The sequence below is a fragment of the Sarcophilus harrisii genome, chromosome 2, assembly GCF_902635505.1.
Source record: "Sarcophilus harrisii chromosome 2, mSarHar1.11, whole genome shotgun sequence".
Taxonomy (NCBI): Eukaryota; Metazoa; Chordata; class Mammalia; order Dasyuromorphia; family Dasyuridae; genus Sarcophilus; species Sarcophilus harrisii.
Genome location: NC_045427.1, coordinates 36695176 through 36717863, shown reverse-complemented (window position 1 = coordinate 36717863; position 22688 = coordinate 36695176). Strand labels below are relative to the sequence as shown.

The following is a 22688-nucleotide window of genomic DNA, read 5'->3' as shown; positions in this document are numbered from 1 at the left end:
CTATTCAGCACAGCTGGGCTTCCAGTTCCACATCCTTCCCAAATTTGATTAGCAAAATCCATCTTTGGGGTTGTTAATGGAAATGCCTAATAACATCAGGCAGGGCTCTCCAAAGGGACCGGTTTCCTAGAACACTCTTAAGAGGATTTGTTTGTCTTCTGCAGACTCTGTGTTCCCAGTCACTGCCCACAAGTGATTGTGGAAAAGCACCAGCATCAATGACTCGTCAGACACTGTTTTCATCCAGATGGTAAAGGAGCAATGGGGAGACCAGGACGGGTCTGGATCAAACAGAATAGGGAACTGGGACTAGGCTTGTCCGCCTTAGTCTGGGCTTTCTACGGGTACCAGTTGCCGTGGCAATTGAACAGGCTCGGCTCCCCAAAAAGTCAATGAAAAAAGACCAGCTTTTTTCTCTCCGACACAAGCCCAAGGAGTACGGCTGGTAACCAGGTAATCTTGAGCTGTCATCAGCACAGGGAACGGTGCTAGATTCCAAAATGATGGTGGGAAAAGTCTTGATGAAGGACAGTGATTCATGAAATAAAGCCCTTCACTCCTGCATGTACTGGGGAGCAAGGCCCCCCATTCCTTGAGATACTGTTTAAAAAAGAAAATGACCTGGCCAGGACTTGGAGGCAAGATGGTAGATAAAATGAACTTGATATTAAGAAGTGAAGGATCTTTAGAAGGGTATTTGTAGATTTAAAGAAAAAGAATTAAAATTTTGCATTTAAAAGAAGTGAAGGATCTCAAATCATTTACCTTAAATTTCCCATCTGTAAAATGGAGATTTAATAATGCTTCTTACCCTAGTCACCTTACCAGGCTTGTGGGAGAATTGGGGGCCTTGGAGGTCATAGGGTCCAATCACCTCATTCTATAGATGAGGAAACTAAGGTAGACAGTCCTTCCAACTTGCCTAAGGTCACAAAGGCAGTGAAGGAGCAGTCATATTTCAAAGGAAGGCCCCTTAGTTCTAAGGCTCAGTTCTTTTCACTGTATCAAGAAAGCCCCGTACAAATGCAAGGTGTTATAGGGAATGGCAGGATAGCTAAATAGATCCTAAAAAAGCCAAGCCCTGTGTTAGTCTGAAAGGTGGGCCACACAAAGGACGTGAGGAATTTGGACAGCCAGACTCCTGACACCTGGGAGCAGTGGGGGTGTTGACAGTGAGAGAAAAGGGGGAGAAAAATCTCTCCTTTTACCTTGATGATAAATGCTATCCCAGAAACCCAAGAAGCAGAAACAGAAACATTTCAGTTCACATCATTTAAATATCCAGATATAGTCCCACCAGCCAGTACCAGACACCCAGGTGGCAGCTGGATTTGTTCAGGACAACCCAGGTTCTTTTAGTAGCAGTGAGGGCCCCAACTGGCCCTGAACGCTTCCCTGTAAAATGTGTCTCGCTGCTCATCAGGCAGAAAGGGACAAATGGAGCCAGAGCCTGGGATAGTTTTGGAGCACCAGGAGGAGGGCCTCCATAGGAAAGATTCGTTTCCTAATTTTTTGGAAAATTAACACGGGAAGCCAGAGGCCGAAGCGTTGGGAGATCCAGAGAGCTCTTCCCAGACAGCCCAGCCCACAAGAAGCATCTGCTCAAACTTTCCCCCGGCACCTGGTGGGGCTCCTGGGAAGGGGTGAGGGGGATGTGCTGGAGAATCCTGGGGCAGAGCCGCCCGCTTGACTCAGGGGCGGCCTGGGTGGGACTGGGGCAGGGACCAGGAGTTTCTGGGAAGAGGGCAGGGATGGGCCTGTCCAAGACACCTGGCCACCAGGGCAGGACAGGGCGAGGTGTGGAAACACTAATTCTTCGGATTTTGTTCAGAGGCCAACGGCATAAAAATGCAAACAGCTGAAAGGTTCACCAAGTGACCCCAAAAAATTCCCCACCAGGCTCAAAGACTCAGGACAAGAATCATGGGCTGCCCTGCCCTCTGCTGGGCATCGGGGGGAACTAGCCCCTTACTTGGGAAGAAGAGGGTAGGGAAGAACCCCGGATCTGGGCAGAGGCCCCCTTTGCAGTCCTAAGTGGGGCTCCCGGGCCAGGGCTCACCATCAGGATGGGCTGGGAACCACGGAGCCGGGCTCATGCTGTTTCTCCTCCATCCTTCACCCTTCCAGAGGAAGGCTCCTTCCCCGGCCCGCCACAAGCAGGAGGGTCATTCGCTCACTGGCTGGCTCTCATTTTAACGGGAATGAGAAGAACTTATTCCCAGACTTGCAGCGGACCTGCTCGGCCCGCACGCGCAGCAGTGGGGCAGAGTCATCAAAGCTGTTCACGGTTTCCTGGCAAACACAAAGCGCCCCTGGCTGAAGCTGGCCCCAAGTCAGGCTGTCCCCTCAGGTGGAGCTGGGAGGTGGCTCCGTGGGGAGCCCTCACCCTGCTCAGCCTTCCCCTGGGCAGTCCTCACCCTCCTCAGCCTTCCCCTGGGGAGTCCTCACCCTCCTCAGCCTTCCCCCCCCAACCCTTTGGGCCTGCATGCTCTCCAGCTACCTCCCTCTAGGGAGGGGCAAAGCCTCCCTTTCCCCCCGGCCCTCACCTGCAGCTCCCGAACGACACCCTCCTCCAGCCGGGACCGCGCGTCTCCCACACACCAGGCCAGACTGATGTGGAAGGAAGGCTCCTAGGAGAGAGGGGCAAGGACACCCTGAGGACGAGGGCAGTCACGGCCACTGCTACGTCCTGCCTATGCTGGGAAGGCGGCCGGGCCACAGGAAGGATGCACTGGATTTAATGACCCAGCTTCCAAAGGGTCCTTGGTTTGTCAAGAGTAGGGGGAAGGCAGTGGGCAGTGAGGGCCCAACATGCGGGTGACAGTGGGCACACAACCAGGAACTTTTAAATGTTTTTAATGTGCTTTTTTTCTCAATAAAAAATTCTGTACATATTGTGAGCAAGTCACATTCCAGATTCCAGGGTCCGTGACAGACTTCTACAGTGACAATAATAGCTAACATTTACCCAGCACTGCAGTCTGCAAAGCGCTTCACTTCTTATCTGATTTCTCTTTACAACAATCCCAATTTACAGATGTGGGGACTGAGTCTGAGAGGCTGTGAGTGACTTGGAGAATTTGAATTCAAGCTCTGGGACAAAGCCTCTTCGAGATGGGTAAAGTGTATCTTGCCTCACGAGCGGGAAAGATCCTGCCAAGCTCAAAAGGCTTCTAAGAGTGGCCTATCAAATATGAGGGGCTCAGTTCCCGGGGCTAGCTGTGTGGCCCCCACTGCTCCCTCAGCCATGCACCAAGGCCAGCTTCCTGTGAGTGGGAAGAGAGCTGGGCTGGGAGAGCGGTGACACCTGGGGGAAATCTGAGCTCGGTCACTCACGGACCCCTTCCAGACCCCCATGCTCGTGCGTGCTGTGAGGAGACACAACAGAAGCACAGCTGGCCTTGTGTTTTAAACAATGAAGAGTCAAGGGCTCTGGGGAGCAGCCTCTCCTGGCTCATCCCTACTCTGGCTGAAGGCTGTGTCCCAGGAACCTCGCTCCCCATGTGGCTCAGTGGCTACATCCAGCCCTGCCATTTCAAGTGACCCCAGAGGGTCTGTTTGGTGCCTTTTTCACAGAACACGTGGGTTTAAAGACTAGACGGACTTTCATTTCCCTGGCTGACAGGGGCCCACTTTTAGACGTTATGTTAAAAGGGAAACAAGAAGTGTCTCACCTTGTAGAAAGTTGCCAGGTCAAATTCCTCCATGACTCTGTCTACTTCTGAGACCAAGTCCAGGAAGTGGGAATGCCCCGCAGTGACCTCTAACCCGAGGAAGGTCCTGGTCAGAGAAAAGGAATAGAGCGTGTGAAGTCCGGCACTCATCCGGCAGGGAGGCTAGCGCTGGGCCCAAAGCAAGGAGGGCAAGCTTGGCCTAGACTACTGATGCAGGCAGTCAGCTAGCGTTGGCAAGGGCCGGCTGCTAGCAGGTGACGTGCTCAGAGCTGGGCAGAAAGGAAAGGGAGCCCCCACCCCCAAATGAAGTCCTTGCTTCTACAAAACTGCCCTCTGCTTGTTGGGGGGAGGGGGGCATCTCAGAGCCTGGGTGACACTAATCTATCATATCTGTTTAGCACCTTCAACTTTTCCCGAGTCTCCAAAACCTGAGCACCTGGTGAAGTTGGCCGCTGGGGGTGAGGCTCCCCGGCCTGATATCACTAAGAGGCTGACGAACTTGCCCAGGGATGCTCAGTTACTTGGGCCTATCTTTCTAGTTTCGGGCAGCCCCACTGTCCTGAACTGGTCCCCCCTAAGCAGGGTCAGTAAATGATCCAAACATTCAGGAGGAGGGGCCTGACCCAGCATGCCCGTCCTCCCTCTCTTCCAGAGTGTGACACACACACACACACACACACACACCTTGTCTTCTCTTGATTTGTGTAAACCTTCACCTGGTTGGCTGTGAACAAGAACCTGAAATTTATAAGAAAAAAATGAAAACATCAGTTTCTCAGGATAGGAAAAAGCAAGCAGAAAAATGAATCTAGTATTAAATAGTAACACAGAGGCTTCTAGAGTCACTCGGAAGGCAGTCACCTGACTTCCTACCTCAGTGGCTCAGCTCAGGATCCCCGTCCTGTTCTGCACATGCTCAAAGGAGGCCCAGAAAGACAATTCATGGGCAAATTTATCAGCATGTAGGAAGGACTCAGTCCTGCTACTGTCATTTACTTCCCAATTCTGTAATTAGATTTCAGTTAACAGTAGAAGGTTGGATTTTATGTGTGAATCAATGGGAGGAGACATCTCATCTACTGTTAGTGGGTAATAATGTTGACAAAAGAATAATTTGTTCCTTTGAGGCTATTAGAAATAGATAAAGAAGATTTAGTTTGGATGAAGGATTATCAGAGAGATAGAGGAAGACTAATTTTAGCAAGTTCGAAGTAATATGAAATTATGTGTTTATGTCTTCACACACATGAACACAGGTGTTTCTATGTGTAGGTACACATTCCACACCGACCAAGAAAAGGCAGGGCCAGGAAAGGAACCATAGGTCAGGGGGAGTCAGAGATCAGAAAACAGGGGATTAATCCACAGGGATTCCTGGCTCCTCCACTATTAGTCACACAGAAAGAGGGAGGAGTCAAAGAAAGCAAGGCATTCCATGGCATGGCTTTGTCCATCTTGTCCAAAGAAACAATCTAAGAGAGACAGGTTAGGGTCCTGCCCTTTGTGAATAACGAAGCTTTGAGTCTTGGGCAGCCCCAATGCCAGAGGTAATGTTACTTGGCCAGGATTGAGGACTGGAAACGCATTGGGAGAAGGGGGTGGGGACCCTTGATCCGGTCTCCCTGTTTCTAAAACCCAAACAATGTCATTCATTGAATCCGGTCGAATCTTGGGATCCTCATCCAGACCTCCAACTATACCAGCTACTACAGAACCACATGGGGGACCAGGGTGAGGGGACAGAAGGGAGATAAAGAAGGATTCTTTTCTAGACCTCTTTCTCCTCCACTTATGTCAATATACAAGGCTCTTCTGAGATGGAAGCCTAGGGGAAACACTCCTCCACCCCACCCCCCACATCTACCTCAAGGTCTCAGCCTTGTTTCTGCATAACTCACAAATGAGTTATCCCTACTGCCTTTGAAATAATCCCTTCTATTCTGATCTTTGACTTCTAACTCATCTCAGCTGGGAGATTTATTCTTTAGTGTTCTGCAGACTTTGGGTGCCTTTAGGCCCCAGTGAGAACATAAACGCTGTGACTTGTGCCAGCACGTTTTCAGGCTGAATGTGCATGTGTCGAGGGGGTGGGGGTAGGAGCCGAGGTACCAAAGACAATTTCAGCCCTTCTTTTTGTGACCTGCTAACACAACTCCACCGCACTCCGTGGGGTGTCATAAAATATGAAACTATGTCTACAGCCTTTGGCTCTGGGAAATAAAAGGACTGAGAAGCATCCCAAAGGCCTCAAGTCCTCCAGCTTTTGCTGATTCCTAGGGTATTCCCGGGACTGCAGACCCAGTATAAAACAGAGACAGCTAAGGAGGCCAGAGAGGGGAGGTGGGGGTACAGGGGAAAGAAGCGCACCTATAGAAGGGGGCCATGCGGCCCTTCAGGGACTGCATGAAGGGAGTGATCCAATGGTAGCGCAGGACCACACTCTGGGACAGACTGATGTGGAACTCCTTCATCTTTACTAGCCTGGGCAGGACCTTTTGGGCCTGGGTCATGAGGATGTCAAGCAGGTCAAAAAAATCTTCCTTTGCTTCATCTGGAGGGGAAGGAAGCAGAGCCATTTTCTTATGGTGGGACCCTCACTCAACAAAGGAACACATACCCAGGAGTGAAAGATGACTTTTCCTCTCCCTTTTTCACAAGGAAGTCCCTTAGAGGGTGAACCGTGTTTATTTAACTTAATCAAGTGCAGGATGTCACCGAGGACCAAGCCATCCTCTCCAGAAAGGAAGCAGCTGAGGTCGGGGGCCCTGCAGAACTAACGCGGCCCCGGCCTGGGAAGCTGGACTCGGGGGGCGCCGGGCAGCACAAAGTCCACCTCAGAGGCCTGAAAAAGCTTCGGGGGCGGGGAAGGGGCCCCGCTGTCACTTACAGGGCACCCAGACGTGGGTGGCCCAAATCCCCCTTTCATGGGGGAAGGTGCGGACTCTCCCACCGTGTTTTTCAGCATCATCCACCGGCTCATCTTCGGGATCGGGAAACATGTTCAAGACGCTGTCCGGGAGGGGCAGCCGAGGGGGCGGGGGAGGGCGCCTGCAGGAACCAAAGGACACACTTTACATACACCTCGGTCTTCGCCCACCCCCACAGTAACCACGGCTTCCTTCCCGGGCCCAGGCTCAGGGGCCGTGCGGGGGAAAGTCCCGGCGGGGAGCAGGAAGCCCGCGGTCGGCCGCGGCGGGTCCGGGGGCGGCGCCCCCCCCCTCCCAGACGCGGAGACATCCCCGGACCCCGGACACTCAGGAGCGGGGCCAGGCCCGGGGTCCCGCCTTCGGGGGAGACGCCGAGGCTCCCAGCCGGGGCCCGCTCCGAGGAGCCTCTGCTCCAGCGGCGGCACAGGTTAAACCGCCCGCAGGGGGCGGGGCCGGGGAACTCAGGGGGCGGGGCCGGGGAACTCAGGGGGCGGGGCCGGGGAACTCAGGGGGCGGGGGCGGGGGACTCAGGGGGCGGGGCCGGGGAACTCGGGGAGCGCGGCCGGGGAACTCGGGGAGCGCGGCCGGGAGGAGGCGAAGCAGGGAGAAAAGCCCAGCACGCCCCGGCCTCCCCGCCCCCAAGCGGGCCGGGATCCCGCCCCCCCCGCCCCAGGGGCTCGGACGCGCCAAAGTCCGGGGCGGGGCGGTCCCTCCCGAAGCGCCGCCCCCAACTAAAAGCCGCTTCCGGCTGCGACGGAGGGACGCGGGCTGGTTCCTCCCTTCCCGGCCCGGGAAACGGCTGCGTTCCGGCGCCGGCTCAGGCGCTCCTCACCCGCGGCCGCCGCGCTCCTTAGGCTCCGCGCCGGACCCGGGCTCATCCTCGCCTTCCGAGCTGCTGCTGCTGCTGCTGTAGCCCACCAGGAGCACCCCGCTCATGGGCCCTTCCTGCCCCCGGGTTTGGCCGGTGCCCCCTTCTTCCCTTCCCGTAAGAAACCCAGGCCCGCCCCCGGAAGTTCCGCCTCCCAGAGCGCGCGCCGCCGCCCCGCCCCTTTGCTCCTTCTACGTTATCTAGAGGAGGAAACCGCTAGATGAGCCCCAAGCTTGGAAGCTCTTCCTCTAACCCCCTTCCTTCTCTCTTCCCCTTTTCCTTCTTTTTTTCCCTCCTCCCCCTTCATTCTCTCCCCACTTTTCCTTCTTTTTTCCCTCCTCCCCCTTCACTCTCCTCCCCTTTTCCTTTTCTCCCTCCTCCCCCTTCTCTCTTTTTTCCTTTTTTCTCCTCTCTTCCCCTTCTTTCCTCCCCTCCTCCCCCTTCCTTCTCTTTCCCCCTTTTCTTTCTTTCCTCTCTTCATTTCCTTCCCCCTTCCTTCTCCCCCTTTTCTTCTTTTCTCCCCTCCTCCCCCTTCCTTCTCTCTTCCCCTTTTCCTTCTTTTTCCCCTCATCCCTTTCATTCTCTCTTCCTCTTTTCCTTCTTTTTTCCCTCCTCCCCCTTCCTTCTCTCCTCCCCTTTTCCTTCTTTTTTTTACCTCATTCCTTCCATTCTCTCTTCCTCTTTTCCTTCTTTTTTCCCTCCTCCCCCTTCATTCTCTCCTCCCCTTTTCCTTTTCTCCCTCCGACCCCCTTCTCTCTTTTTTCCTTTTTTCTCCCCTCTTCCCCTTCCTTCTCTCCTCCTCTTTTCCTTTTCTCCTTTCCTTCTCCTTTTCTTTCTTTTCTCCTCTACTCCATTTCCTCTCTCTTCCTCCCTTTTCCTTCTTTTCTCCCTTCTCTATTCTTCCTTCTCTCCATCTTCTTTCTCCCTTCCTTCCTGCCTTCCCTTCTCCTCTCCCATCTCTCTTCTCCCCTCCTTTGCTTTCTACCCCGCCTCATCCCTCTCCTATCTCTTTTCCTTTTTACTCCTCTCCCCCTTTCTCCTCCCTCTTTTTCCTTTTCTCTGTTTTTCCTTACTTTATGGGGGGGGAGGGGCTTGTGGGATATCCAGAGATGCAACAGGTGAGAGGTGGCCGTGTAATCAGGAATTTTTTAGTTCATCTGCATTGGACATATTAGTTCTGTGACCACAATGAATTCACAAACCTTTCAGTACCTTAGACAAACATGGGAACAATTAATTTGGAAGCCTGTTACATTGTAGGTGTTAGAAACAACCAGGTGGTCCAATGGTGAGAAAGCACTAGGTTGTCAGGAGGACCTGAGTGCAAATCCTGACTCAGATATTACTAGCTGTAACCATGTGCGTCTTTTTTTTTTTTTCCTTTTTGTCTTTTTTTTCCCCCTCTGAGGCACTTGAAGTTAAGTGACTTGCCCAGGGTCACACAGCTAAGAAATGTTAAGTGTGTGAGACCAGATTTGAACTCGGGAACTGTGAAGGTTTTCTGGAGGCAGCCTTAGTCTCAGTTGAAATAAATAATTACTCCAAAATCGCAGCCAGTTGGTAAAAATGCAAACGTTTATTTCTCCTTCCAAATTAGCCCAGTTAGTTGAGGCCTATCTCTTTGCCTGGCTCCAAGAGATCTTGCAGCTTTGTCCTTGGCTTCTGCCTCTGCTTTCTTCAGCCTCCAGCCAGCACCAAGGTAGAAGACACAATGAATTTCTTGCCTCAAAGATAGGGCTTGTGGGTTCCAAGAGCTCTCTCCAACTCCAAGTAAAACTCTCTCGAACTCACAGAGTTTCTAGTAACTCCTCAAGTAACTAACTCAAGTAAGTACCTCCAGTCCGTCCCCCAAGAAGAACTAAAACCAAGCTTCAAAAGCTCCGTATATATGTGATCTCCCAAAGGTTAACTCCACCTTCTGGAGGGAGAGGGATTCTGGGTTATCTCCCAGAGTGCTCTCTGGCCCTAAGAGAGGTGGGAATTCGGACTAAACCCTACTAAGCCCTGCATCCTCCCAAACATGTGAACTCCATTGAGTACTTAGATACTTATGAGCTCTCTAGAAGTATGAACACAAGCATTGTTCTATCAGTTCCACTTAGCACCTTGTTTCAAGTTCTGGCCCAAAATATCTCTTTCTAAGATCAAATCAATCACACTGAACCATGCTAAATCAGATAACTATTGTCTCTATCAACTCCAATGTCTTAACACTGTAAAGATTCCACCAGGGAACTCCTGACTTCAGGGCTGGTGCTCTATCCACTGCACCAACTAGCTGCTCCTTTGTGCAAGAATTGTGATTTCTGTGAGCCTCAGTTACAAAAATGAGAATAACCATAGCATTTAACTTGCAGAACAGTTGTGAAAAACATGAGAGTTATGTGTTAAGAGTTTAGCACACGACTGAGCATGTAGCAAGCTTTTTAATAAATATTAATATCCCTCCCTATTAGGCAGTGAAATACAAATACAAAAAATGAAACAATCCCTAATCTCAAGAAATCTGAGGGGTGGAGGAGAAGACAAACAGATGTAGAAATCAATTCAGCAGACCTAGCAGGCAAATAAATATCAAGTTGTATGAGGTATTTTGAGGAAGGGCACCACTACTTGGGAGGACTCAGGAAATCCTAATGAATTCATAATTTTTATTAGTTGCAGAGCAGGTAACAACCTTCATTGGCAGAGGAAGTTCCATATACTCTGGTTTTTAAAAAATGTACTTTATATCAGCTTATATGTATGTTCCTATTCCAATAGAATAAGTTCCTGTTTTGGGGGGCTGGGAGGGCCAGTTTTTGTTTCAATTTTTGACTTTGTACTTCCAGAACTGAGTACGGTGCTTGGCACATAATTGGTGTCCATTAAATGCTTGTTGATAGATTTGGACTGGCCCCTCTTTTTGACTTTACTGTCAATATCATCCAGCTTTAGGTTTATCTTTCTCTCTTCCCTCATAATTACCTTCAATATTCAATCAGAATTTTAGATTTGTATGTGAGAGACCTGGGTTCACATCTTGGCTGCATCATTGACCACCTATGTGACCACAAATTGTTTCACTTCTTTGAATTTCAGTTTTCTCATCTGTGAAGATGTTCTCTGAGGTCAGGATCACAGAATTTTTAAAAATCTTGGAGCATATATTCCAATCCATGCCTCAAAAGAAAAATTCCCATAATGGACAAGAGTTCATCCAGTTTTTTTGTCCAAAGCAAATCAAAAATTTTATGTCAAAGTAAAATTAAAATAATTTTTTACCAGTTGGTCTGCCTGATCCTTTCAGAGTTAAAAAAAAAAAAGGGGGGGGGGGAGAGGAAGAAAGGAAAAAGTTAATGAAACTAATGGATATGTCAAAAAAGTCTTTTGCTATATGTAACATTCCACATCCTCAACGTGCCATTTCTACAAAGAAATAGGAAAGTATCTTCTAATGTCTCTTCAGAGGATCAAATTTGCCTATGATAATTGTATACTAGGCAGTTTCTATTGTTTTGTTGCTGTTTCCATTTATATTGTGCAGTTATGTAAGTTATTAGCCTTGTTCTTACTTTATTTTGTATCAGTCCATATGCATCCTCCTATGCTTCCCTGTATTCATCATATTTATTAATTGTTTAAATATTAATTTTTATAGCACAGTAATATTCCATTACATTTATGTACCACAATTATTCAGCTGTTCCCTAGTTTCTAGTTCTTTGCTAACACTGCTGCTGTGAATATTTTTGAGTGCTTATGGGGTCTTTATTTTTGTTACTTCCATTGGAAATTTTGTTCATGTGGGTCCTTTCCCTTTTTTTATGATCTCTTTGTGATATAGACCTAATAGTGGTATTGCCTTGTTACATTGTGTAATCTAGAGCCATTGTACTGATTATTCATAGCTTCACCAACCACTCATTAATATTTCCAGCTTTCCCACTAATGTTCCAACATTGACTATATTCATTTTTGACTAATTTACTGGAAATGAAATGAAACTTCAGGGTTTTGAGTTTCATTTTTTTATTAGTGATTTGGAGCATTCTTTCATATAGTTATAGTATACATTCCCTTTTTTTGTGAACTGTGTATATAACATTTGACCACCTATTTAGTCAGGAATTGCTTTTGGTCTTCTGTATTTGTTAGTTTTCTATAAATCTTGATAACAGATCATTTTCAGAGACTTAGGGAAAGAGAAGGCTAAGTCAGAAAAATACTAAGATAATAGAGTAGAAATTTAGAACTTAGGTTTTGAACCCTTGGTTTTTTTCCCTTTTGTGTGTGTGTTATATTTTCCCTGAATCTTACATTATGTTTATGCTCCCAGTGCAGATGTCAAGATAGGAATTCTCTTTGACCTAAAGAAAAACTAAAGGAATTTTGGTGACAGCCTTTTTGCTAGTGGTGAGGTTGTTAGAATCTCTAGAATTTGGAATTACAAAGGTTAAGACTGGTAACCTAGCTAGTGGGACTCATCCCTTGTTGCCCTGTTGGTGTGCAGTTCCTAAGTGGGAAAGTCATTGACAAATACAGTAAAATATGGGAAAAGTTAACATTTGCATAGGGAAACAGGTACAGTAACTTAGTTTCCTGAACTATGACATTTTGGAATTGGAGTAGCTGCCCTCTCTGTTCCTTGTAGCTCTCCACTTACAGTCTCACAATTCTTTCCTGGGATGACTGGATAGAACCCTTTTGGAAAGCAATCCAGCGATCTCTCTACTGAGTATGCTCCAAAGACTCAATAAAGGGCGCCCGAATAGAACCAAAACACTATAAAAAAAAAGCTAGAAATCAATCATATCCTCAACATTTGGATTATGTCAACAACGTCATAATAAATGAAATATTATTGTCCTTTAAAATATGATGACTTTAGAAAGTCATGAGAAGAATATTTGTATAATGCTTTAAAGTTTGGAAAGGACGTTACCAATATCTCATATCTAGAGCAAGAACTATGGAATCTGAATGCAGATAAGATGCATTCACTTTTCACTTTTTCACTTTTTTTGTCTTTTCTTTCTTGTGATTTTTCCCTTTTATTCTGTTTCTTCTTTCAGAACATGACTAATGTGGAAATATGTATTACCTATATCAAATTTTTTGCTGTCTTGGGAAGGAGGGAGGAAGAAAAATTTGGTGAAAAGTATTTTTACATTTACATTTTATTAAGTGTTGAGGGCCAGAACTCTGAAAAGGTGTACTAGAATCTAAGTCAGCAGGATACTTATAGTGAAGCACATACTTATTGTAATGTAATGGTGTAATGGCTACAGTTGGCCCAAATGCTCAGTATGCTGTAGTGACATAATGGTACTGAAGTATTTAAGGGCTGGAAGGACTAAGAACCAGCCTCCCAGCTACAGTTCTCAGCCACAGACACAGAGAAGACTTCAGGTTCCAGATTTCAGATGCCAGACTCCATCTTTGACCAGCCTTGTGGTGGCTGTCCTGCCTCCTTCACTCCTCCACTAAGGCCAAGGACTCGGTCCTCCAGAGAGCTAGTCCGGATATTACAACTAAGTATTTTACATGTAATTGGGAAAAACCCAAAATACTATTAAAAGAAAAAACAAAACCAAACCAAGTACTATCTCATTCTATCTTCCCAAGAAGCCTGGGGCAAAGGAGCTATAATTATCATTCTAATTTTATAGGAGGAGAAACGAAGGCAGTCTCAATTGAAATTGATTATCCACTGTGCTACATAACCACCGCAATGTTAATAAGTATATATTTATTATAGGGGAGGCAACAAAGTATCAGAGTAGGACGCTTGACCTGGAGCCAAGGAGCAGAGTTCCAATGCCGCCCGGCTCTGCCATTTCTGAGCCAACTCCAGTTCCCTGGCTTGCAGATGACGGGGGGCTGACCAGATGGTCTCTCCGAGGCAGCTCTAGGCTGAAGTCAGGATCCCAAGATCCTGCGTCACCTAAGTCCCCCCCGTTCTCAGCTTCCGCTTCTCTAAACGAGGGCGGCCTTGGAAGATGCTTCCTGCCCTCAATCTTGATCCTAAGAACATGAAGGACGCCGCTGGCTCCGTAGGACTGGAGGGCAAGCCCAAGGCCTTTCTGGTCACTAAGTACGAAAAGCAGCAAGGGGCAGCCACAGTGGGAAGTTCCCCGGGATCGCGGACGACCGCAAGGAGAGTTCGGTGCTTTCGCGGAGCCTCTTATAGGAAAGCACCTCGGGGCTGTGGCGGGATCAGCAACAGAGAAGCTAATGCAAACGCCGCCAGGAAAATGTGCTTTCCGTGGGTGAGCGGTGGCCGGGAAGCCCCGCCCTAGATCGACCCGGTCAGGGACCACGTGCGGGAGAGGGGGCGGGGCCGGGACGAGGCCCTTCCTCTCTCCTTCCTCCCTCGGTCCCCGGGAGTCGGTCCTGCGGGAGGGCGGGGCCGGGGAGGGTCTCCCTGTGGCCACGCCCTCTCCCCGCGGCCTGTGCCGCCGCCGGGCTCCCGGCAGGGGGCGGCCTCGCCTCCTGGGCCCTCGCGCGCGACTCGCAGCCCGCTCCTCCCCTGCTCCCCCTCCCGCGGCCCCGCCTCCCGGCCCCGGCCGGCCCCGCGCCCGTCACTTACCCTGGCTTGCACACTCACTCACACTCACGCTCGCCTCGCACGCTCGCCCTCGCCCCCGCCCCCGCTCCAGCCGCCGCCGCCCCCCGGCCCGGAGCCCGCCGGACCCCAGGCCCCGCCCGGGACCCGCCGCCGCCGCCGCTACGCGAGGCCGGGGATCGGGAAGGACCCGCAGGCCGCGCCCCCGACCCCGGCCTGGCCCGGCCCAGCCCCGGCGCTGCCCGGCCGCCGAGGAGGAGGACTAACAGGGGGAGGAGCCGCAGGAGAGGGCGGCGAGCGAGCGAGCCGCAGGGGAAGGCGACCCCCGGACCCCGGCAGGCCCAGGTGAGCCCCCCTCCCCCGGTGCTGCGCCGCGACCTCCCTGCGGAGCGAACCCCCGCCCGGGAGGCCCCGGCCCCGAGGGCAACCCTGCAGCTCCTCCGGACGGAGAGAGACTCCGGCCCTCCCCCGCCTCCCCCGGGAGAAGGAGACCCCGGACACTCAGCCCCGGGAGAGAGCGCGACCCCCCCTCCCCCGCGGCCCTCCCGAGGGAGACCCCCCGAGAGAGACTACGGCTTCCCTAGAGACACCGGCCTCCTCCCCGGATAGACGCTCCAACCCCCGACAGAGAGACCCTAGCCTCAGTGGTGACCTGCCCGGGGAGGCGCCCCCCACCCCCGACTTTCTTAGCTTTTAGTGAGACCCCAGACCCCAGAGAAACCCCTATCAGTCCTCTGTCTCTCCATCTCTTGCCCCCAAACTTCCCAGCCCTGCTCTCTATCTCCCCACCCCCCAGACTCCTCTCTCTCTCCCCTTCTCTTCTTTACTTCTCCCTCCCTTCCTGTTCCCCTCCTCTTCCTCATCCCCCCAGTCTCTCTCCCCAGTCTTCCTCACCTTTCTCTCTCTGTTCCCCCCTTCCTCACTCCTCCAACTTTTCCCTGTCCCTCTCCTCTTCCTCACTTTGCACACCATTCCTCTTCCTGTCCCCTCCTTTTCCTCACTTTCCACAACCTTCTTCTCTATCCCCCTCTTTCCCACTCTCCCAGTCTTTCTCCCTGTCCCTCTCCTCGTCCCTCTCCTCTTCCTCCTTCCCCCTGCTCCGTCTTCCTCTCTGCCCCTCCTCTTTCTCACTTCTCCAGCCTTCCTCTCTCTGTCCCCTCTTCCTCACTCCCCTAGCCTTCCTCCCTCTGCCCCGTCCTCTTCCTCACTCTCCCAGTCTTCCTCTCTCTGTCCCCTCTTCCTCACTCCCCTAGCCTTCCTCCCTCTGCCCCATCCTCTTCCTCACTCTCCCAGTCTTCCTCTCTCTGTCCTCTTCCTTCTCCTCCCCAAGTCTTCCTCTTTTCCCTTACTCCTCCAGCCCTCCTCTTCTTCACTGCCTCTTACCTCACCTCTCCTGGAATCCTTTCTATCTCCAGATCCCGTCTTCAAGCATCCCCTTTCCTTAATCCCCTGCTTCCCACTCCTCATTTTTCAGGGGTCCTTGGACTTGTGCCCACAGTCCCCTGCCTAGAGCCTTCCCCGGCCCAGGTGCTGCCTCTTGGCGTATCCTGCTGCCCAGGGTGGAAGCCGGAGCTGGAGCCGGAGCCGGCGCATTCGGGCGGGGACTGGTGCGCTCAGGCCGCTGCCGGGGGAGGACTTAGCTGGGAGAAGCCCCAGACTGGGATCCAGGCCTTTCCTCTAGTTTATTGTGGCCGCTGGTTGACTTGGGCCCGGTGGAAGCTGCCTCACCGGCTTTCTGGGAGCGCCGCTGTCTGTGTTTATTGAATTCCTCCCGGCCCCTGTTTTCGATTCTGTCCCAATGGCAGCTCAGCTGGGCAGGGCAGGCGTGGGGGCTGGGGAGCCGGATCAGCTTTCACTGGGATTCAGAGGGAGAGAAAAGGCTTTTGGAGGGCTGGGTGTGGGGGGCTGGCTTCTCCCTCTTCTGGAGGCTGCCACCCGGAGTCTCCTGGCGCTCTATAGGGAAAAAAGGTGTGTGGAACCTCTGGATTAGGGCAGACCAGAAGCCAAGATGTTGAGGGGGGATGTTTGTGTTGGAGCCACTCTGAGAACCAGAGCAGCTTGCTTAGAACGCCGGCTTTCCTGTGCAAGGGACTTCCTTCGATTCTCCCCTTTCCGACTTGCTGCTGCCTTCTTGCAGCAAAGTGAGCTAGTATTCAGTTGCCGATTTCTCCCTGCAATCCTCCGTCCCCCCTCAACAGATATTAGTGCATGACAGGGAAGTCTGGTTCCTTCAGAACCCAGTGGGAGCCAAAGTGGCTTTGAAGGAAACACCCCAGGATTATAAAATGGGTACATATTAGTGTCGAAGCCAGAGAAAACCTGGAACTGGTGACCGTTTACATGTTATCGTGGGATATTCTTCCTGTTGGACATTTCCTCTCGTATGGTTGTTACCTTAGATGGCCACAAAGTCACTGTGGAGAGGAGAGTGTGTGAAGTCAAGTTCCAGGCTCTTGTCTGACAGAACCATGTCCGGGGCAGCGTGGCGGCTTTGAAGGAGCTTCTCCGTCCTTAAGTGTTGTTAAGGATCATTAGGAGATGAAGCTGAGAGACTAGGCTGCTCTCAAACCCTAAAAGGCCCTGATCTATACTCATAGAGTATGCCCCAGTAGAGAATGAGGAAGAGGAAGGACAGATGAGCCCTTGTGAATCGTAGCCAGATCAGCCCAGACTGTCCTTTGTGAGACGGCCGATTACCAGGCACAAGGGAAGTCTAAAGGGAATATGTGTGTATTGCAAAGGAAGCTGCTGGGAGACTGGTGTCCTCTGGCTTGAGGATGGGGAAATGAGGGCATATGTCAAGGCAGCTGCTTATGGTGGCCAATCAGGAGAGCTGCTCTCTGCTCCCTGACAGGAGTTTGTCCTAGTCCTGGCTACAGGTTGTGATTTTTTGCTAGACTTTCTTTCCATTTAGACAATGGAAGGAGGTAGAGTGCCCTGTGATATTCTGATTTTTCCCAGTCCAAGTCATTTGACTGTGTTTTCTGTCTTCCCTACAGAAGTATTCATCGTGGGCGCCAAGCTCTCCCTGCTCACCCTGCCGGCACAACCACTGGTTAAGGAATTGTTGCCAGTGGACTACGAGGCACTGTCTGGTGCTCGCATGTCCTTTTGGTCAGTGACTTGAGACTTAGCTTAATAAAGGACTTTTTGCTATGCCTCCGATGTCAAAAGAGATTTAGCTCCTGACTGAGGCTGCTGCCTCTGCCTCCACGTGGCCGATTCTTTCTGTGTGTTGTCACCTCAAGCGGGAAACTGAAGCCGTTACTGTCCAAACCCTGTTTCCTTTTCCCAAGCATGTCAGAGAGCTGGCAGCAGCAGCCTCCCCCGCCGGCCCCTCCGCAGCAGCCCCCGCCTCCCCCGCAGCAGCAGCAGCAGCACCATGCCGAGCCCCCGCCCGCCCTGGCGGAGCACTCGATCCCCCCAAGCGCAGCCGAGAACCCGCTGGGCTGCGCCGTCTATGGCATCCTCCTGCAGCCTGACCCCAACTTGCAGCACCACCAGCACCCGCCCCTGCAGGCCCCCGCGGAGCCGTCCCCCAAGTGCGGCGTGTGCGGACACGACTTGACCCACCTCTCCAGTCCCCACGAGCACCAGTGCCTGCCTGGCCACGACCGCTCCTTTCAGTGCACTCAGTGCCTGAAGATCTTCCACCAGGCCACGGACCTACTGGAGCACCAGTGCATCCAGGTGGAGCAGAAGCCCTTCGTCTGCGGCGTGTGCAAGATGGGCTTCTCGCTGCTCACCTCCTTGGCCCAGCACCACAACGTGCATAGCGGGAGCGTGATGAAGTGCTCCATCTGTGAGAAGACCTACAAGCCGCCGGAGCCCGCGCAGCCGGCGCCCGCGCCCGAGCCCGTGGAGAAGCCCTACAGCTGCTCCATCTGCCAGAAACCTTTCAAGCACCTGTCGGAACTGTCGCGGCACGAGCGCATCCACACGGGGGAGAAGCCCTACAAATGCACGCTGTGTGACAAGAGCTTCAGCCAGTCGTCCCACCTGGTGCACCACAAGCGCACGCACAGCTCGGAGAGGCCCTACAAGTGCACCGTGTGCGAGAAGACCTTCAAGCACCGCTCGCACCTGGTGCGCCACATGTACGCGCACTCGGGGGAGCATCTCTTCAAGTGCCCGGCCTGCGAGCTGCACTTCCGCGAGTCCTCGGAGCTGCTGCAGCACGCGTGCACTCCCAGCGGTGAGCGGCCCTTCCGCTGCGGCGAGTGCCAGAAGGCATTCCGGCGGCCCTCCGACCTGCGGCAGCACGAGCGCACGCACAGTGAGGAGCGGCCCTTCCAGTGCGACCTGTGCCAGATGAGCTTTAAGCAGCAGTACGCACTGCTGCGCCACCGGCGCACACACAAGGCCCCCAGCACCCCCACGGAGCCCTTCAAGTGTGCCCTGTGTGAAAAGGGCTTCTCCCAGCCCGGCCACCTGGTCTACCACCAGCACGTGCACAGCCTCGAGAGCATCTTCAAGTGCGGCGTCTGCCAGAAGGGCTTCGACCAGTCCTCGGAGCTGCTGCGCCACAAGTGCGCCCAGAGCGCCGAGCGCCCCTTCAAGTGCACCGTCTGCGCCAAGGCCTACAAGCGCGCCTCGGCCCTGCAGAAGCACCAGCTGGCTCACTGCGCCGAGAAGCCCCTGCGCTGCACGCTCTGCGAGCGCCGCTTCTTCTCCTCCTCGGAGTTTGTGCAGCACCGCTGCGACCCTGTGCGCGAGAAGCCCCTCAAGTGCCCCGACTGCGACAAGCGCTTCAAATACGCCTCGGACCTGCAGCGGCACCGGCGGGTGCACACGGGCGAGAAGCCTTACAAGTGCCCCTCGTGTGACAAGGCTTTCAAGCAGCGTGAGCACCTCAACAAGCACCACAGCGTGCACGCCCGTGAGCAGCAGTACAAGTGCATGTGGTGCGGGGAGCGCTTCCTGGACCTGGGGCTGCTGCAGGAGCACAGCACCCAGCACACCGCTGAGGGGGCCTACCAGGTGGCCGCCTGTCTGCCCTGAGGGGCCCTTGTCTCTGGGCTCCGGGGCCTGCCCCCCAGCCCTTGCGTGTGACCGCAGCCATCTGCAGCGCACAGTGTCTTCACTGAGGTGTCCATTAAACCACTGTGCTGTGGCAGGAGGATCCGCCTTCGCTCCTTCCCAATCTGTGGCTCAGAGCCTGAGCTGACCTGGGCAGGGGGACCTCAGCAAGCTTCCCCCCCTCCCTAGAAACAGGTTTGCAGCCTTTTAGTGGCACTGGCCCTTTGAGGGTCCATTTGCCCCCTCTCTGTGAGAGAAATTCAGAGCCACAACAGATTAGAAACCAGTTTTTCCCTCTTCTCCGGGCCCCAAAAGTGGAAGATCAGCTCACCAGGCCCTTCCTGACTTTTTTCAGCCGAAATAGAAATGAAACAGAGCCATGAGGAACAGTTATGTGGCACATGAGACATCTGCCACGGCCCTTGCTCACCTGGGCGGTGGGTTTAGGGTGTGTCCCAGAGCTGCCCCGTCCATGGCCGGGGCCACCTCTTACTCTCTTCAGCTCTAGAAGGAGGAAGCACTCGGGCTGGAGATCAGTCCTATCAGAGTCTGGTGACCTTCCTTTGGAGTTGTCGCAAGGACGCTGTTTTGACCATTTGTTCAAATAGGAAACAAGACAAAAGCTTCCTTAGCGTTGGGAGAAAAGGACTGAGAGCTTTTCCTGATGGAGGAGGAAGCCTATCTTCTATGAGGGTTCAAAGATCAATTTCCCTATTTTAAGGGCAGCTTCATCTCCTGCCACTTTGGGGTTGCTTAGCACTTCACAACATGCCATCTTAAAGTGGCAGACCTTGCAGGGCAGGACCACTGAGTATGATGACCAGAATGCGTGGACATCCAAGGGCAGAATGTCATCGATGACTTTTTGTTTTTGTTTTTCTTTCTTAGCAGGGCATCAGTTCTCCTGCCCCTTTCTTATTTAAATAATAACGTGAGGAGGCTTCTAGTCAGATTGAATGGATGGGAGCTAAGCTTCCCCCAACACCTGTCCTCATAGTCAAGACCAGGTTTGGTCTTGTAGGTTTGGAGTTACGGGGAAGGGCAAACTTTCGAAGGAGAGTCTGGTAGAAGGATCAGGAGAGAGTGCTGTCCCTGGGTAGTCCTTCTGTCACTTGACCCCTTTTTTCCTCTCCATGTGAATGATTCTATTGAGTTGTGACAAGAGAGGAGCATTCCGTAGCCAGCAGCCTGGGTGGCCCGATTTGTCACAAGACCAAGGATGCTTCATTCGGGTCCGGACACCTCTTGGGTCAGAGAGGTGATTCCTGGAGTTTACTCTGGCTGCTTGTGGGGCATTTTGAGTCTTGGGGGAAGCGGGGAGGGAAGGAAGGGGATAGAGGCGGGGCAGGAGTAGAAGAAGGGGAAATGGCTATTTAAATGGAACAAAGACAAATAACCAACCTGAAAACCACCTGGCCAGAGCGGGTCCCATGCATGCTTCCTGCCATATTTAATGGTAAGGTAGACCTCTCAGCTTCTCTTCAGAAACCATTTGTCCAGACTGACTGGTTAGAAATCAAGCTGGGCCTATTTGTGTCCCCAACAAAATACTAGGAAATTTGGTGCAAACTGGGAGACTTCATGTTAAATCGGCATCCCACTCTCTTCACTCCCACTCTACCTGTCCGTGGTCCTGACACTTGAAAGGGGACTGCAAGCAATTTTGATCTAGGTGTCCAGTGGAGCTTTTCTCACGCTCAGCTTTAAGGAGTGTAAAAGGAAACAGTTCTCCTCTTCCTCTCCATGAACCCCACTTTCAAGCCAGCCCTCGGGGGAGGGAGGGGCTTCTCCTTTCCACATGACTGTTAAGCTCTTTGTACTTTACGCTGCCTCAAGAGATGTAGAACCTGACCTTACAAAAGTTGCTGTTTGCTATTTTTCATTTTGCTTTCTAAAAGCAGTTTGTTAATATTCACAAAGTTGTATAGTTTAATTTCATGTCATTTTGGATCTTCTATAAAAAAAGATATACAAAAAAGAATTCCTTGGTTTTAGGTAGCCATTTTGGATGTTGTTATCATTTAGTTTAAGCTACGCTTGTAGAAGTAAAACCACAGCCATCTCAAAAGAAAGCTAAGTTATTGAAGTCATTCTTACAAGGGGAGAAAAACAAACTAGCAGTAATGAGGGGCTCTAGTGCTCCCCCATCAAAAGATCATTTCCTTCTGCCTGGAAGCCCTGTGCCTAGTGCAGAAAGATTACCAAATGATTTGAAATCCAATCATTCCTCCCCACAGGCCCCATTTGCGGTAAATTGCAAATGGAAATAAGTGTCCCAATACTTCTAAATTCAGCAAATATTTATTAGGGACCCTCTCTGGACATGTCGAGGATACAGGGAAGAACAGAGTCTGAACTAGGAAAGGTTCTGATTTAATGAGATGCAATACGTCCTGAAACATGTTTCACATGTGGAAGTGCTACTAGGATCCTAAAACTGGAATTAGAATGGAAGGGAACTTAGAGATGGTCTAGATGAAGTCTACATGACTATGTAAGTAGTAGAGCCCATGCTGGAGTGCAGGTAGTCCAACCTTAAAAGACCCAGGGACCTTCAAATATGATCAGGGAGGGTTTGTACTTTTATCTTCTAGACAAAGAATGGATAGACTATTGGAGGAAGTGAGTAGTTGAGGTTTTGCATTGGGAAGGTTACTATGACAGCTGAGACTGAATTGGGGAAAGTCTGTTTAAAGCAGAGCTTCTTAAACTTTTCCCACTCGTGACCCGTTTTTCACCCAAGAAGTTTTATGTGACTCCAGGTATATAGGTATACAAATCACACATTTACTGATAATAAAGCATAATTTCATGAAGCCCACATTCAATTATGAGACCCTCAGATACGAGTGCTAGCTTTCATCGGATTCCTTGGCTGATTGACTGAAAGAGCTTCGGATCGGGGTCAGAACTAAGCAGGATTTTGAAGCCATTCAGTTGGTCGTTGGTCCGTGTGTTTCCTTACCTGGCACTGTCCCACACCCCAGGTTTCCAGGCCTGCTTCATTTGCACGGGGGTGCAGCCTGAGCAAGGTTATTGTAACTAAAACCAGCAAAAGTCATTGCCTGTTCCTGGGCTGTGTGTCCCTTATTGATAAGTCTTCTGGACTCAGGAACTCTTAGCCTTTGAAAGCGAATGGAGGTCTCGTGGTGGACTTGACAGTATTTATAGGCAGCACAGGCAGTTCTTGGGCAGGAGAGCTCCCCGCATCTTTGGCCACGCTGACTTGTTTTTGTGGGGGTGGCTTTGAGTGGTAATTTCTCTGGCAAAGGCATGTGCTCGGATGTGTTGCAAAGCCCCCACCTGGGGTTTCCCCAAGGTCCGAGATGCAGTGCTGCCCTGTCTGCGCTGGGCGGAGGTGTCCCGCGGTCCGATGCTCAGGGAAGGGCGGCTCTGACCCGCAGCCCGGTCCAGTGGTCTCCTGCATGTCTCCCCCTCGTCCCCGCTTGCTTGGCCCGGTGGTACTGTGCTCTCGGGCCGGGTTACAGAGCACTTCTCAGCTGGGAGTGCTCCCGAGCTCCCTTGCCCAAGGCAGCCTCCCTCACTTAGAGTCCGCAGAGACATCTTCCCCTGGACTCAGCCCAGAGGAAGAGCTGAGGCTGCCCCCAGGCGATGCCATGTTGTTAGTGTGACTCAGTTTTACTTCCCAGCCT

The 22688-nt window shown here is 51.8% G+C and overlaps 2 protein-coding genes across 2 annotated transcripts; one reads left to right on the top strand and one right to left on the bottom strand.

Annotated features, from left to right (window-relative positions):
- Positions 1–1260: 1260 nt before the first annotated feature.
- USB1 (U6 snRNA biogenesis phosphodiesterase 1) lies at positions 1261–7557 on the bottom strand. Its single transcript, XM_031949930.1, has 7 exons — positions 7434–7557; positions 6562–6722; positions 6042–6225; positions 4359–4412; positions 3675–3780; positions 2547–2630; positions 1261–2292 (listed from the first exon to the last, which is right to left on the bottom strand). Exons 1-7 carry the CDS (start codon positions 7535–7537, stop codon positions 2188–2190), a joined length of 798 nt encoding a protein of 265 aa, XP_031805790.1. The 5' UTR covers positions 7538–7557; the 3' UTR covers positions 1261–2187.
- Positions 7558–14129: 6572 nt separating this feature from the next.
- ZNF319 (zinc finger protein 319) lies at positions 14130–21016 on the top strand. Its single transcript, XM_031949928.1, has 2 exons — positions 14130–14361; positions 17016–21016. The coding sequence occupies exon 2, from the start codon at positions 17314–17316 to the stop codon at positions 19015–19017; it is 1704 nt and encodes a 567-aa protein (XP_031805788.1). The 5' UTR covers positions 14130–14361; positions 17016–17313; the 3' UTR covers positions 19018–21016.
- Positions 21017–22688: the final 1672 nt, after the last annotated feature.

Bases quoted from the DNA above. Each gene is read 5' to 3' on its own strand.
- ZNF319 (XM_031949928.1), top strand. From the start codon at position 17,314: ATGTCAGAGAGCTGGCAGCAGCAGCCTCCCCCGCCGGCCCCTCCGCAG.
- USB1 (XM_031949930.1), bottom strand. From the start codon at position 7,537: ATGAGCGGGGTGCTCCTGGTGGGCTACAGCAGCAGCAGCAGCAGCTCG. The intron at 2,631-3,674 runs GTGAGACACTTC...CCTCTCTCCTAG, and splicing joins ACCTGGCAACTTTCTACAAG to GAGCCTTCCTTCCACATCAG. The intron at 2,293-2,546 runs GTGAGGGCCGGG...TGTGTTTGCCAG, and splicing joins GTGTCGTTCGGGAGCTGCAG to GAAACCGTGAACAGCTTTGA.